Source organism: Podarcis erhardii (assembly GCF_964252035.2).
Source record: "Podarcis erhardii genome assembly, chromosome: 1".
In the NCBI taxonomy this organism is placed as follows: Eukaryota; Metazoa; Chordata; class Lepidosauria; order Squamata; family Lacertidae; genus Podarcis; species Podarcis erhardii.
Window position 1 is genome coordinate 82,577,340 of NC_138497.1, and position 16,808 is coordinate 82,594,147.

The window sequence follows — 16,808 nt, forward strand, 5'->3', positions numbered from 1 at the left end:
TACCTCAGGTTAAGAACTTTGCTTCAGGATGAGAACAGAAATTGTGTTCCAGCGGTGCGGCTGCAGCAGGAGGCCCCATTAGCTAAAGTGGTGTTTCAGGTTAAGAACGGACCTCTGGAACGAATTAAGTACTTAACCTGAGGTACCACTGTACTGATCACCATTAAAATGTGTTTGTGTCTATCATCATCATCATCAATAAATAAAACATTGTGCTTGGAAAAAAGTTGCATATCTACTAACGACACCAAGATAAAACATACTGGGGTCAGGCTGTGAGACTTTGAGGTGAGTTAGTAACAGTTAGAAATTCTCTTGGAAGAAGGTGCTGCAGAAATAAAATCCTTTCTAATATGTATCATCTTATTAGGAGCACATTTTCAGTTCACCTTTTTTCTCCCTTTTCATTTCAGTAACAAGAGTAGCAGCGGACATTCTGTGATGATATGCAATTGCTCGTCACACAATTTCACATTAAAAAGATCAACCTCTCCATATTTCTGCAAAGCTATCAAAGGATCTGGGTGGGAAATATACTGTTCTGGTCCTCTAGGGTTATGCTTGTTTTGCACAAAGACACTTCCCAAAGTCAATTAAAGGGTCAGCGCATGAAAGTGTGTGCTTAACCCCATTCACAGGGAATTCAGGGCAGTTTGGTGGAACATTTGTGGAAGCTCGCATTGTCCAGAGTCAAGGGGTACTTCCCAAATGTGGCTTTTAGGGCTCCCTCACACATTATTACTCTTCCTCTGTAACCGACATGAGAATCTGCAATTGACACTTTGTGGGGGGGATTATAGTGCTTTCTGTGTGCATGTACATCAGGCTGTGCTGTAGCTGTGATATAGGATGCAAGCAGGGCTTTTTTCCAGCTGGAACTCACCAGAACTCAGTTCCAGCACCTCTCAGACCTGCCCCATTGCCATTCTAAGAGAACAAGGGAGGTGTTGTGAGTTCCAGCACCTCTTTTTCTAGAAAAATAGCACTGGGTGCCATCATTATTTTAGTGATTATTTCTTTGATAAAGACCACAGTTTCACAAAACAAAACTGTCATAATGTCTTTTATTTGAAAAACAAATTTGGAAGGGAGCAGGTGGCGCTGTGCTCTAAACCACTAAGCCTCTTGGGCTTGCCGATCGGAAGGTGGTTCGAATTACTGCAATGCAGTGAGCTCCCGTTGCTCTGTCCCAGCTCCTGCCAACCTAGCAGTTTGAAAGCACACCAGTGCAAGTAGATAAATAGATACTGCTGCAGCAGGAAGGTAAATAGTGTTTTTGTGCGTTCTGTTGCACCAGAAGTGGTTTAGTCATGCTGGCCACATGACACAGGCAGCCGTCTGTGGACAAATGCTGGCTCCCTCGGCCTGAAAGCGAGATGAGCACCATACCCCACAGTTGCCTTTTAATTGACTTAACCGTCCAGGGGTCCTTTACCTTTTTCAAATATGTCAGCACCAAGACGTTTTGTCCTTTTGATCATAAGAAAAGCTAGCAAACAGCATTGCTGCTACAAAAATCAGCTCCCTGGGGGCATCTAGTGGACAAAAAAGGGAAATGCTAACACTCAGTTAAATGCCTGATACTTCTGATATGACTGGGGATGAAAACTCTTTAAAGTACAAATTAAAGAAGTTGCTAGGCAACAACTATTAATAGTACAATCCTATGCATGTAAGTCCCACTAAATTCAATGGGACTGAGGTTCTGGTAAACAGGATTAGGACTGAAACCTGGGTGTCACAGAATCAAAGAACTGAAGATTTGGAAGGGATCCTGAGGGTCATCTAGTCCAACCCCCTGCAATGCAGGAATCACAGCTCTTAGCTTTCTTAGAAACAATAAATGAAGACTGTATAAATGCAAAACAGCATCCATATAATGGTACCAAATGACAGCCCTGCTGCCCCATTTAATCTGCAGAAAAGATAGGTGGAGGCTGGGGAAAAAACCTGTTGCCAATGACTTGCTTGCATTTTAAACATAATATGTCATTATTATGGGTGCCTTTAGTGTGGGACTTAATCTTGCATATTCTCACTCTTTGATTTGTTTTCTCTTTATCCACCATACAGTATTGTCTTTTCTATATCCCATAATTCACTGACACTCTTCAGCAACACTGCTTTGCATTCCATCTTTACTTTTTCCAGTTGCTTGCCTAAGATTCTAGTCATCCCTGGGGGAAGCCATTTGTTTGTACGTCTTTGAAAAGACTGTGCAATCTCTGCAAACTGAATTAAATCTGAAAATGTTATGCCTTTGGAGAAGGAACCCTGCATCTTATTAAGACTGAAGCATAATTCATCACTGTTCCATCAGAATCAAATTCCCTTGCAAGCTTGTTCATCACTGGCATGCTAATCACCCACACTGGGAATATTTTGTAGCTGCACATGGCAAAATTGGCACATGTACAGTCAACGCATTTGACTGTGCACACAAAATGTATACGCTTGTGACTTCGGGAGTCTGCATGTTGTTATGAATATGAATAGGATCACCAAAGGTGGAATGTTAAAAAATGGGGTGTCGCTCTTTGCTGCTCACTAGAGGAGGAGGGTTTCATGGGGTTTGTTTATCCTTGTTCTTCCTTTATCTACTATAGTTCACCTTAAAGCTCCATGTAATTAACACTCTAGTCTTGGTAGTCTGCAGCAGATATTTGCACATGGATAGCGGCAGTTCATTGTACAGTGCCAACACATGCGGACAGTAGCTACTCTTTGCCAAGTCATTTTCACTACTGCCTTGGCCGTTTGTCCCTCCTCCTTGCGTGCAACAGGTAGCCACAGATTTGTTCTGGCTTCTGAAAATTATCAGGCTTTTCTGGTATTGCTAAGCTCCTGAAATGGTCAGAAATGGTTCTACTGAGCAAGGCTGAGCAGGAAATTGTTTTTGGGTGGGTTGACTGAAACAAGCAATGCTTAACTGGGAAGAAAATTTGCCAGAGCCTTGGTAGATACTTTTTTTTTTATTCAGCAGAGGTGACCCGTCTTTCTGAACCAGTGGGCACAACTGGAATTTAGAGAAAGTGCTATGGGCACCAGTTACAAAAATGCAAGCAAACCTCCACTTCCCATCAGTGGCGAGGAGAGTGGAAAGGTACCTACATCAGCCACTACCGTGCTTGCAGAGAGAGAGAGAGAGAGAGAGAGAGAGAGGGAAGGAAGCTCTTTGAACCTGACCTCTGTTCTGAACATCCCGGCATCCAATGAAATGTACACGTTTAAGGGGGTGTGTTTAAGGTAGGGGAAGATGAGTCAGTGCAAACAATCTCTTGCGCCCTGTCGATTTTTGAGGGGATTACTGAGGCATTATGTAATTTGGATTTTTTTTTTATTAAAGATTTTCTTGATTTACAAAAGTGTTTGCAATGTCTCTCTCTCGTATTTTCCCCCCCATGTAACATTTTTACAAATCATTTTCATTTGTTGAGACATTAGGAAGAAAAGGGGGAAAGAGGTGGAGGGGGGAGAGATGGATGAGAGTGGGGTCAGGTGGTGATGTTTCTATTTTACTTACCGGTGCTATATGTAGGGTTTGATGTCAGCGTTGCTTGTGCGGGTTCTTTGTTGTTTGCTTGTGTTCCTTTGGTGGTGAGAGAGGTTGGGGTTGGCCTAGGGTGTGGTTGTTCATTTGTGGTTGGCTGTGGTGGTCTTTGTTTTCATGTGTGAGTGGGGTGGGGGAGTGTTTTGGATCAGGTTAGCCATATTGATTTGTATGCTGTTGCTGGATTCTTGTCATTGTCTTGTTGGGCTGTGTATGTGATAAAGGGGAGCCATACCAGGGTGAAGGTGTCTTCTTCTATTTGTCCCCGTGTCGGTTTCAGTTTGTTGGTTAATTTTTCTAGTAGGGCTGTTTCCCATACTCTTTGGTACCATTGCTGAGGCATTATGTAATTGCAACTGGTGGGCACTAGTGAGCAGGCTGGCACCTACAGGAGCCCGTGTGGCAACCTTATAGCCCCTTTGGACACAGCCAAGTGAGAGCTGCTTTTCCATGGGGCCACCCCACATGGTAGAAGGGTGCACATACTTAAGATATCAATGACTTCCCTTCTTCTCTTTACATAGTTCATTTTGCACATCTTATATCCCTGCATATTTTACAAAAACTACCAATCGGTTTTCCATTATTACATCCATCAAAACTTATTTACACTGCTGACTTTACCTTAATGCTGCCAGCGTTTTCAGCCGTACACAATTATTTTCCACATATTCAATAAACATTTTCCAATCTTCTTTAAACATATGTTCTTCTTGGTCTCTTATTCTATATGTAAAGTCTGCAAGTTGTGCATATTCTGTTAACTTCAGTTGCCATTCTTCTTTGGTTGGGACCTCGCTTGCTTTCCATTTGGGGGCTAGCAAAACATGGGCCACAGTTGTTGAACACGTAAATAACCTTTTCTGACACCTGGGAATTTCAGTCTGAATTATCCCTAACAGAAAGGACTCTGTTTTTGGGGGGAAAGCTATTTTAAACATTTTTTCCAATTCATTCTAAATGATTTCCCAATACCTGTACAGAAATTATTATTTACGCAATTTCAGCGGTTTAAGAAAAGCACTGTAATTCTTTTAATTTTAAGAGGTGTCATCAGGTGCTGTCATATAACTCAGTGCATGATCTGTGATCCAAATCCAGATGTTCACATTCTACAAAAACAGAAGTATGTATGCAAATGTAGAGACACACTTCAGACAGAAAGAGAAACCTCAGCTTTGCTGGTTTCTTTGTATACAGCACAATTTTGAGGAGGCTGCCACAATGGGAGCATGACAAATGGTTTTTCTGTCACCAACACCTTAGTTGTAGCTAAAGGAACCTGTCAGTTATGCTAGTGTGCCCACATACAAGCCTAGGGACCAATCCAAACCCATGATCTACTTAGCTGTCCAATTCAGCCAGCTTCTTGTAGTTAGGATTGCTTTGCATGGCTCCATATATTCTCCATGAACCATCTTTGGTGTTACGAGCAGCAGAGGGGGCCCTTTTGGTAGTTTCACTACCCTCAGAAGTCTGGGAAGTGGCAGCCCACTCTTGTGGGCTACTTGGACAGATTGCCCACCTGCCAATCACATGACGAAACTTCAAACGAAATAGTCTGGAGTGTGCTCCCAGTTCTTCCTTCCTTTCTTTGCAGAGGTAGCTTAGCTTGAAACTACCCTTGCAGAAGAAAAATTATTCCCTCTGAGGAGATTTCACCCCTCCCATACCCAAGAATCTCCTGATGATCTCCTGAGGTCTCTGCTGACTCTACAGAGAGGAGGAGCAATGTACTGCTCTCTACTTAATTAGTCAAGTGAGTGAATCAATCTCTGTGTGTGAGAGAGAGTCAGTCAGTGTGTCGGAGAGAGAGTGCAAGAGATCGTGTTTATAGATAAGATTGCTGCTAGGAGCAGCTGCAGGCACTCAGAGTATAGCATTGATTTATGCTTAGAATTTGTAGCTCTGTATATAGTTTTGTATTATATCTGTAGCAATAGAATAAAAGGAAGATATTCTACAGAGCTGCTCTCCGAGTGGTTTATACTCTGCAAAACGCTGCTGCGCAACGACTGTATAATTGAGACAGTGAATCCGGTGCTCTCAGCTCCAAGCTGTGAGTCCACAGCACTGTGACCTGTTCCTGTGGGAAAGGAGGTCTCTGGCAGTGCTACCCAGCTCGCCTAGCCCAGTCGGGGCTGTAGTGCATGAGTCCAGTTGGTACACTGGCTCAAGGGCGATGCTGACATCGGTTATGGGCCCAGTCGTCTGACCAGTCGTTGTTCCAGTCATCCCAGTCATCCCAGTCGCCAGAGGTTTCTGTTGCTGATTGCTGGACGGTGGAACGGAGGCTGCATGCTGGACTGATTTGTGGTGCCTAGAAGCAGAGCTGTGTTGGAGCAGAGTGTTCAAGCTGCCGCTGTTGCTGTTGCTGCTGCTTGAGGTATGTTGCTGACTGCCAAAGAAAGAAGATAGCATCCCTGTTTGCCTGTTAATTGCGCTCTGAGTGGGGCAGAGAGTGGCTGAAGAAGTCCAAGGCTTTATCTGTGTTTGCACGAGGGAAGTATCTTGCTCTAAGTAATAGCAGACATGGCCTGTGCACATTCTGGCCAGATGGCTATGTCCTTTCCCCTCCTCACGCCTGAAAACTATGCAGTTTGGCAAGTTAAGATGAAAGCGCTTTTGCAGAGGGAAAAGCTATTTCACACGATAGAAGATGACCCTCCAGATAAAGATGATGATGATTGGGCTGAGTGGCATGCTGCAGATATGAAAGCCCGCGGGACAATTGTTTTGAGTGTTTCAGACCACTTGCTGGTGAACTTAGAGGGTCAAGAGACTGCACAAGCTGTTTGGCATAAGTTGAGAGATATGCATCTGAGACAAAATGCTGGTTCCAGTGTGATTTTCTTCAAGAAGCTGTGCAGGTTGCAGTTGCAGAAAGGTGGTGATTTGCCTAGCCATCTATCTCAGTTAAAGCGTCTCAGACAGGACCTTGTTCAGCGAGACCTGGCTATTTCAGAGGCTGTGTTTGCAATGCTGATGATAAATAGCCTAGATGAGTCTTACGATGGAGTAGCTGCCCAGATTTCTACAATGCCTGGTGACCGGCTAACAGAAGATTATGTGTCTAGCGTGCTCTTGAATGAGTGGGATCGCAGACAGGCTGTTAGAGAAAGCCGGGACTGTGCTGCAAAAATGTGTTTGAAAATGTGCCTGAGTCTTTAGCAGGGGAAAGTGAAAGTGAAACTGCTGCTGTTAAAGCACTAAAGTTGAAGCGGTGCTTTTCATGTGGAGCACAAGGCCATTTGAGTTTCCAGTGCTGCAAGAAATCTTCAAAGAAGAAGGGAAACTTCAGAGGCAGAGGGGGAGGAGGACGAAATCCCCAAGCACCTGCTACTTCAAAAGCTTTGATCTCTCGCTGCTCTAGTCAACGTGGGCGGAGTTTCTTTGTGATCGACTCTGGCGGTTCCAACCACGTAGCCAAAGATAAGGATCTCTTTGTTCAGCTTGAGAAGCAAGAAATTCATCAAACAGATGGGACAGTTTTCACGAGTGAGGCTAAGGGAACTGTGTTCTTAAAGAGCCTGAATGCAACTATTAAGAATGTCCTGTATGCGCCTGATATTCAGGACAATTTGTTGAGTGTTTCCCAGCTTGATCATCAGGGTTTTAAGGTGGTGTTTGCTAAATCTCGCTGTGAAATTCGTCGAGATGGCAAGCTCATTCTATATGCAAAATGTGTAAATGGTTTGTACCAATTGCCTTTGTTTCAGGTACAGGTACTGCAGAAACAACTGAGAAAGAGTGTTGCAATTTGTCTGTTGATAAGAATGAAAAGTTGCATGACCAATGTATTCAAGGTGTACCACCAAAAGGGTTTTCTAAAGAGTTTGCTAACGCTGCGGTCACAAGCAACTCTGGTGTGGTGTTTGAACCAGTCAATTATAAAGAAGTTAAAAATCTGTCTGCAAAAGATGCAGAACCTTGGCTGAATGCCATGAGAGCTGAGTTGAGTTCCCTGAAACAGAACAATACTTGGGAATTGGTTCCAGCTGAACCAGGTATGAAGTGTGTAGACAGTAGGTGGGTCTACAAAGTAAAAACTGATCAGAGTGGAAAAGTAGTCAGATATAAAGCCAGACTAGTGGCGCGAGGTTTTTCTCAGACACCTGATCAGGACTACCATGAAACGTATTCTCCAACAGTAAGATTTGAAAGTGTTAGACTGTTGTTGAAGATAGCTGCTGAAGAGGGTATGACGATTTCCCATCATGACGTTAATACTGCGTTTTTGTATGGGGTTCTAAATGAGAATATCTATATGTCACCCCCAGATGGTGTGCAGGTAAAAAAGGGAATGGTTTGCAAGTTGAAAAAATCCCTGTATGGTTTGAAACAGAGTGCACGGTGCTGGCACACCAAGCTAACTGAAGTGCTGTTCTCCTTAGGTTTTGTGCAAGGAAAGGCTGATTCATGTGTTTTTGTTAAAGAGTCCAATCAGCATAAGCTTTATTGCATCTGTTTTGTAGATGACATATTATTTGTGTGGAAGGATGAAAACATCTACAAAAGCACTTTGGCAAAGTTGCAAAAGCATTTTGAATTAAAAGACCTAGGAGAAGTTAGCAATTATCTCTCTCTTGAGATTGAGAGAAATGCTCAGGGTGATGTTTTGGTGCATCAGTCACGTAAGATCACTGATGTAATAGAGAAGTTGAACCTGACTGATGCAAATCCTATGGATACCCCTATGGTCGCAGGTTATCAGCATGACACAAATGCTGAGGTTTTTCCTGATGCAACACTTTTCAGAAGTGTGTTGGGTAAACTTAATTTCATAGCAAGATGCTCAAGGCCAGACATTGCAGTGAGTGTGAATTTAATCAGCAGGTATGCCAATCAACCCACAGTTCAGGATTGGAAAGCGCTAAAACGGATAGCAAGATATTTAAAAGGAACTATGGATTACAGATTGAGACTTACAAGTCAAAAGTCTGGAGGTCTTGAGATCTATGCTGATGCCAGTTTCGGAAGTGACACAATGGATGGCAAAAGCACATCAGGAGTGTGTTATTTGTACAATCATTGTCTTTTTGATTGGTGTTGCAGAAAGCAGGCAACAGTAAGCTTAAGTTCCTGCGAGGCAGAGCTTAATGCTTTAACTCTTTCCCTGATGGATATAGAGTGGTTGCAGCAACTGTTTAATAACATAAAAGTGAAGGTCACTTTTCCTGTTCAGGTTTATCAGGATAATAAAGCATGTATAACTTTGCTCCACTCAGAGGGATGTAAACAAAGGACAAAATATCTGCTAATCAAGCTCCATCGAGCTAGAGAGTGTATTCAAAATGGTATTGTAAAAGTGTGTTATATGCCGGGTAAAGAGATACCTGCAGATATGTTAACCAAGGTTGTAAGCAGAGAACAACTTTTGGAGTGTGTGTGCAAATTGCAGTTAAGTTAAAGATTCTTTAAATGGTCAGATGAAATGGGGGAGGATGAGGAGATTTCACCCCTCCCATACCCAAGAATCTCCTGATGATCTCCTGAGGTCTCTGCTGACTCTACAGAGAGGAGGAGCAATGTACTGCTCTCTACTTAATTAGTCAAGTGAGTGAATCAATCTCTGTGTGTGAGAGAGAGTCAGTCAGTGTGTCGGAGAGAGAGTGCAAGAGATCGTGTTTATAGATAAGATTGCTGCTAGGAGCAGCTGCAGGCACTCAGAGTATAGCATTGATTTATGCTTAGAATTTGTAGCTCTGTATATAGTTTTGTATTATAGCTGTAGCAATAGAATAAAAGGAAGATATTCTACAGAGCTGCTCTCCGAGTGGTTTATACTCTGCAAGACTCTGCAAAACGCTGCTGCGCAACGACTGTATAATTGAGACAGTGAATCCGGTGCTCTCAGCTCCAAGCTGTGAGTCCACAGCACTGTGACCTGTTCCTGTGGGAAAGGAGGTCTCTGGCAGTGCTACCCAGCTCGCCTAGCCCAGTCGGGGCTGTAGTGCATGAGTCCAGTTGGTACACTGGCTCAAGGGCGATGCTGACACCCTCCACCCTTTGTAGCCCAGCTTGAATTCAAGACAGAGATGCGAAGGAAGATTTGGGAGCACACTGTTAAGTGCTGTGCCCATTGTTCCTTTGTCGTCAAAAGTAAGTGCTTTTTTGAATCTGGTGCCTTTTCCTGTCACCTTGATCTTGTCAATCACCTTTTGTGTTTTGTAGTTCTGGTTTATTTTATTTCTAATGGGCTAGCTTTGCAGAGTTTGAAATGTCCCTTTCACCCAAGTGCTTAAGATCAGACAGAATGGGGGGGGGATTATTGTCCCCATTTGACAGATGAGCAAGTGTAGCAAAGGGGCCTCAACCCCCCTCCCCAAAGAAGCATGAGACAGGCAAAAGGACTGGATGCAGTTTGCAGAGGCCTCTAACACTGTCACAGGCTTCTGACCACGCAATTGTCTTTCTGTTGAGTGCTCTCGAAATACCATGTCACAGGCATATTCTCACTCCGGCGGTCTTCCGTGCGTGGGCTGATTCATTGGATCAAGTCTGGAGAACTAGAATACATCACCTGAGCTGGCTTTCCTTCCTTCCGCTATTAGAAATTGCTCTTTCCAACCGGGCCAAGATGAAGCTTGAGGAATTTCTGGATCTCCTTCCAGGAGTGCTCTTGGGCTTTGGCGTGCAGTTCCACTTCACCTCCCCATTGGTTAGGCAAGAGAGTACTCCGGAAAGAAGAGCAGTAGCAAAGCGGGGAACCGGGGGGTTCTAGGAGGTGCCCAGCTCCCGGATACGATAGCAAAGCACAGTTCCTTTTCCCATGCTGCTTTGCTCTGGCTATGGCCGCCTCAGCAAATAACTTGCTGTTTAGGCTTTGGTCGCTTTCTGACACCACAAAGAGCACGGGCCCTTGGGCCTTCTCTAGAGGGATGGCAGAGGAGTGATGTCTTTCATCCAAAGGATCTTCCATGACATGGTAAGAGGACATTGTCCCCATTTCAGTGATGAGAACCTTCTCAACAGCATAAGGGATGGCAGGGATATAGACATCACGAAAGCGAAGTGATGCGCCTCTCATACCTGTGGTACCATTGATGCACACAGCAGCCACAATCTGGTCTAAGAAGGTAATCATGGCCAGTGCGATTTCCGATCCTTTGGACAGCCCAACGACTCCAAGGCCCGGGCCTCTGACCTGGCGGGGGGAGGAGGGAGGGAACCACACATAGCTATTTCATCAACGGCATGAGAGGCAGATGCAAGTAGAGTTTTGTAAGAAGGAAGGCTCTAAATGGGTTTGTTCAGAAGGAAGAGTGATTCTACACATGGTGCAGGGTGAGTCAGTAGACTGAGATGGCCGAATGCTGGATCGTACATCAGACTGCATGTAACCCTTTCTAACTGGCTCCTTCTGCACTAGGGCCCTTTCAAACAGCATTGAATATAGTGGAATATTATCTAGTGGTGCCCTTCCTTACAGCCAAGCTCTTTCTAAATGGTTTATACACAACTGAGTCCTGCTCAGCAGAGATCTCCTGCCAGGCTAATGAGTAGCTTCCTCTCTGCAGCTCCTTCCCCTTGTATGTACTGCTTCCTCTTCAGCAGGGCTGGGGAATTAGCAAGGAATTACCCCTTCAATCTAACATGAGCTCCACCTCACGTCCTACCTGATCACTGGCTGATGGGAGACCGAGTCTGGTAACAAGCTGGAGGACCACAGATGTCCCACCTCTGCCATACACAGTCAGCTTCTGCTCCCCACAAAATGTGTGTGTGTGTCTTAGGCGTGTCCGTTTTTAGCCAGATCAATTCCATACAAAGACAAAATGAAGCTTGGGAGATCCTACTGTACTGTACAAAACCTGGGAACTACCTAGCGACGCCTGTGTTAGTCTAGCTTTGTCTGATCAAGTGCATATCACTATATATTCCAGAATCCTGTTTGGTGCCACATTGACAGTGCATTCTTTGTGGGGACCCAAGCTTCTCCTGCACCCTCGTGGGTCAGTTTTGACAGGCTGGTGGGACCACACACCTACAAGTCACTTAACATCATTATGATGTCAGATGATTGAGAGGTGGCTCGCCCATCAAAGTTGGCCTGCCAGGCCAAAAACGTTCCTCACTCCTAATCTATTTTAATCTCTATTGTCCCACTGCAGAGTACCCTTGTAACAAGATAGAAGAAAATATACCCTCTCAGACACACCTTGGGATGTTTTAAGAGTAGTATGGATGCTTCCTCAAAATATTCCAGGTCCACTTCTTCTAGGGTCTGTGGGAGGTCATCATAGCCAAAGAAAGCCAGAGCTAGAACAGCAAAGCCTTTATTGGCCAGTAGGATGGCTCGAAACTCAATGAGACCTCCAGACCCACCAAATAGGTCAATCACCCCTGGAAACGGCCCAGGCCCTGCAGAGAGTCCAAGAAAGGGAGAGCAACTATGAGTGAAGGTATTTGTAATTGTCTGGAATAAGAACCTCCCTGCCTGCCTGCCTGCCTTTGGAGGTCTCTGAGACCATGCAGGGTGGGGTGGAGGAAGGGGGTGACCTTGGAGAGGACAATAAAAGCAACCTGGGCATGTGAGCAATGTGTGTCCCACAATGAAGGAAGAGAAGGACTGCATGATTGTAGGGAAGGTTCAGAAACAAATGGGAAAGTTGCATACAGACGTGTGGGAAGAAGGAAAATGCAGTGAAGAGGTAAAGGAGAGGAGGGGACTTCTCTTTATTCTTATAACCCTGGAAGTATTATAGGACTCTCTCATCCAGGTACTGCTGAAGCCCCAGCCCACATAGGTTCGTCTATGCATTAAGTGCTCGCAGACCGTCTACTGAGCCCACCAGTCCAGAGCAGGCCCACTGAGGGGGTGGTGTGAAGCAACTGCCTCACCCTGCCTGCCCCACTGCTGGTGGAATGCCCCCCTGTGGCTAGTGAGAGGGAGGCATTATGGCATGTGGTGTTGCCGTTCATCTTCTCTGCCCCTGAGGCAGGAAAGACGTGGGGCAATGCCTTGAGGAATGTGCCGGCTCTCGCAGGGTTTGGCAGGTGGTGGTAGGGATGTTCTGACAACAGTGGAAGTGGGGTGGGATGCAGCAGCGAGGGCAGCCCATTCCCATTTCACCACAAGTTGTGAAACAGGGGTGGGCTGGCACTGCGCTAGGCCATTCCTCATTGTAGTGAATCACCCAGGAGGGGAGAGAAAGCACAAATCAGTTTTCTTACCTGGTGGCAAGAAGAGGGCGCCCCGAACTTTGCCTTCTTTGACCTGGACACGTTCCACTCCATGGGCTGCGTACCATCTCTCCACAGTGCAAGTGGCCAGTGGTACATCGTTGGGTGAAGGAACTAATACCACAGAGCCAAAGAGGCTGACCTGGACGCGGAAAGGGCTGCCTGTCACGTTGCGTTTCATCAGCCTGTGGAACTTTTTCTCTGGCTTCAGGGAGGAGAAGAGGCCCATGGGCCAAACACCTACATAGTCCCCGCCTAGAGCAGCCGCCTGCTTCACGTCCACCTCCCCAGACAGATTTGCCCGGAAGTGGGCTCTGGATTGAAACTTCTCTCCCTTGTCATCTGTAAGCAATGCATGCAGGGTTACCAGCTGGGAAGGGTCCAGGCCAGAGGCGCGAATCCACACGGGTGAGTCGGCTAGTGAGCTTTTTGGGGTGACAGTGAGGCAGGCCATGGCAGCAACCTGAGGAAAGTGAATCAGTGACATTTCCAGTAAGTTTGGGAACTGTAAGAACGAATGAAGGAGGTGCTCAGCTTCCCTACTTCTCCTAGGGCAATTCTTGCCCTTAACCTCTGATTGAAGCTCTCTCCTTTATATCCTGCCTTTCCTCTTTTACACACACACTTTTATCCTCTGAGCTCTGTGAGGTAGATTGGGATGAGCGTTAGCAACTGGCTGAAGATAATTCGGTGACTTTATGGCTGAGGAGAAAATTAAAACTCCATTCTGTCCTAGTTCAAGGTTGGTAGTCGACCAAGTTTTACACCAGAGCTTTCCAAACGGTGTGTTGCAACACATGAGTGCATTGTCAGCTACAGTGTGCGGGTGTGTCGTTTTAACGCTCCCCACACTCCTCCTGGGGCTGGTAAAGGGAGCAGGCAGCCCACTGGATTGCTAGTAAAACTGAATTACCGTGCTGCAAAATGATGCATATCTAAAAAGTGTATCGCCAACATGAAAAGTTTGGAAAGCTCTGTTTTAGACAGAGCAGGCCCACTTAAATTAATGGACATGACTAAGTTAGCTTGATTAATTTCAGTACTTTGAGTAAAACTCAGCTGACACAGGCTTTTAACTAAGTCCTTTTCCTCCTTGGAGGTGAAACTCCTCCATGCGCTGAACGGTTTGCTCACTTGCGCGCTGCAAGAAGCCCGCCTGCCTGCGCACGCTTGCAATCGAAGCTGCACTTGGAAGCGGGGCCTTCGCTCCCCGCTGCCGCTGTGGCCGTGCTGGCTGCGGCACAGCAACCCCGGCTGGAGGGTCGCCGCTTCCCGCTCCGCCGGCCAAAGGTTTGGGGGAGCGCGGCGGGCGGATCTTCCTTCCCCTCCAGGCGTCTGCAAATCCTCCCCGCGCGCCCGGGCGACGCTGGGTTCTACACTCACCGCGACTTGAATGGCTCAGGACCCGGAGGACTTGCAGCCGCCAGCTCCTCTCTCTCGGTGCTCCGCAGGTGCCCAGTATCTTGTCGGATCCTCGCCAGGGTAGTGCCTCCCCGGGCAGGGCACGATCCCGTGGACGGGCGCCAAGCGGGGAGTTGCTCTGTCCTGCGCCACGTGACTTGGCGCGGCTCCCTCGGGAGCAAAAGGAGGACAGATAAGGCGAGGCAAGTCGGTGCGAGAAGTGAAACCTCATCCCACACCCGCGCTGCCTGGTGTTACTCAAGGACATTGGGGGTGGGTGGCGAGGTAGCCGCCCCTCCTCACCGCCAGATGAGCCGTCCTCCCCACATTTCCAGCTTTCACGGCCTTTGGCTCAAAAATGTGTCGAGTTATTTCCTTTAGTTTTCCAGATTGTTGTTTCTGTCATGGTATGCTTTAGATGACATCCCTGCATTGCAGGGGGTTGGACTAGATGACCCTGGAGGTCCCTTCCTACTCTCCAGTGATTCTGCATCTCATCTGATGGTTTCAGTCCCTCCCCTGGCCTTTGAGACAACTCTAAACAAATGTACAGGGTGAGTCCTTTGAAAGAGGCCCCGTGGATACAGAGTACACATGTTCCACGGGGCCTCTTTTAAAAGACTCAAGCTGTACATGCCAGTGTGAGAAATGATTCTGTGTGAACTGCTGGTGCTTTTTAAATGAGTGGCTTCACTTTGTCATGTTTGTCGTATTTATCAGTTAACAAGATGGCATTTTAAAGTATTTAACCCCCATTCTATAAGCTGCCTTGAAAGGTCAACTAGCTCAGGGAGACAGCATAGAAATTGATTAAATAAATAAAATACAGCTAACAGCAGTAGAGGTGGTATGTGATTGTTCTAAACATTATTGACCCTGATTTAGAAAGCTTACCTTGCTGGCTAAGAAATTGTGTATGCAGTTTAGATACAAATGTGCAATTTGATTTGCAACCCCCAGTGTCACATGTGGTAAACGCACTCACCCAAGTCATATAGAAAGAAGAGGCAGAGGTCCAATTCTAGAAGCAAAAGGTGGGCACTTCAACTCTGTGCATCCCATTTGCTGTTCAAGTCAGACCTCTAATTTTGTGAATGATAGAGCTACAGGGGAGCTGTGAGGTAGGTAGCCAAGTTTGTTGAAGAGACCAGATTTTTCAGGGTGTATAAAACAAAAAGGAATTGCAAATGAGCTACAAAGGAATTTATCCAAACTGGGTGACTGAATCCCATTTGCCATTTTATGGCCCAGTGTGAGCTTAGTTCAAAGTGATGCCCTTATACAGGATCATTTTGGTGATCTATAAATGGCTTTTGATGAAATTGTTTTTCCAGAGAGTGAAGACCTTGTGTATTCTCTACCGCAGAGCCTTCACCCCCTGTAACTCTAGATAAATCTGTGTGAAAAATATATAGCTCACATGTAACATTAACCCTGCCCCTCTCCAATATTGTTCTTTGGTAAGATGGTTCATTCTGAATAGAAATAATATTCTAGCCAACTATAAGATATATTGGATGAGGAAATCATTCCCTCTAATTGCAAACTCAAGGAGAGATGTTCGACACTGTCTTTAACTGTTTTAAAGCATCAAAGACTTTTCTCTTCTCACAGGTTTTTGGACCTTAGTTTGAAGTTCGACATCGTGGTCTTTTTGAGTGGGGATGGGATCTGTAAATCCTCATTTTTATTTGTATAGCTGTGTTTTTATATTTTTATCAGATGTTCTTAATTGGTTTTAATAATGTAAGTTGCTTTGGGTCGTCACTCTGTGAGAAAAGTGACTTTTTTATTACTATTATTCACAGCAGAGGGCTTTGTAGGGCTTCTGGGAAACAAAGAGAATCCCAAGGTTCACAGAAATTAAACATTTTTTTGTGGAGGATTATCTATGGGGGGGAGGAACACCCCCCTCCAAAAAATGAAAACCAGGGAGGGAATGAAGAATCTTGGGAAGGGGAATGGCTGGCTGGAGCCTTCAAACAAGAGCACTCCATGCTACTTTTAGGTGTGCTTATATTGTGATATTTCACACTTTTCCCCTACAAAGGGCTGTAAATGATTTTTGCTCTAGTTTCTGCTGCTTTGGACAACTCTGGGTCCATTGCAGAAAGGTCCCGCCAGGAGGTAGGGGAAATTGGGCATTGCGGGACCTCTACTGTTTGTCCCTCAGAACCCAATATTGTCAGTAGTGGAGGGGGCTGCCCATTTCTGCCCTGCTCCACACAAATTCTCCATGAGACCAGATCAGTAAAAAATGAGACTTTGCTCTCTGCAACTAATTTGCAACTCTTCATGCTGGGCAACCAAGTACAGGGTAATCATTGACAGAGACATTGTTCCAGGTGAATGCACCTTAGTTTTTCATCAGGCAAGATCAGGATCATGTTATACAATGTACAAAAACTGAACCACTCCCCTCCCTTATTTTCTGAAAACAGCAGAATCATACAACAAGCTCTTTCTGAAACTGGAGGCTTGTACAACAGCTCTGGTTCACATTCCTTTCTCTGCTCATAAGGAATCTGCTAGATTGGAGGCTTAGCCTGGTTGAACGTATGCCAAAAAATATGCCGAAGCTTAAAAATGTTCCCAGCTAATCAGAACCTGCCCCCCCCCAACAAATGGATCACTACCTACTTCAGAAGCTTACAGAAAAAGCTTCTGGATT

The 16,808-nt window shown here is 45.6% G+C and overlaps 1 protein-coding gene across 2 annotated transcripts; it reads right to left on the reverse strand.

Moving 5' to 3' along the window:
- Positions 1-2,941: 2,941 nt before the first annotated feature.
- On the reverse strand, positions 2,942-14,904 carry LOC309327846 (acyl-coenzyme A amino acid N-acyltransferase 1-like). 2 transcript variants are annotated; one of them, XM_081837420.1, is made up of 5 exons: positions 14,120-14,904; positions 12,728-13,078; positions 11,712-11,914; positions 9,525-10,697; positions 2,942-5,168 (listed from the first exon to the last, which is right to left on the reverse strand). In XM_081837420.1, the coding sequence occupies exons 1-4, from the start codon at positions 14,403-14,405 to the stop codon at positions 10,101-10,103; spliced, it is 1,437 nt and encodes a 478-aa protein (XP_081693546.1). In that variant the 5' UTR covers positions 14,406-14,904; the 3' UTR covers positions 2,942-5,168; positions 9,525-10,100. The 2 variants fall into 2 exon arrangements, with proteins under 2 accessions (XP_081693546.1, XP_081693547.1); XM_081837421.1 differs by having other exon boundaries at positions 12,728-13,199; positions 14,120-14,258.
- Positions 14,905-16,808: the final 1,904 nt, after the last annotated feature.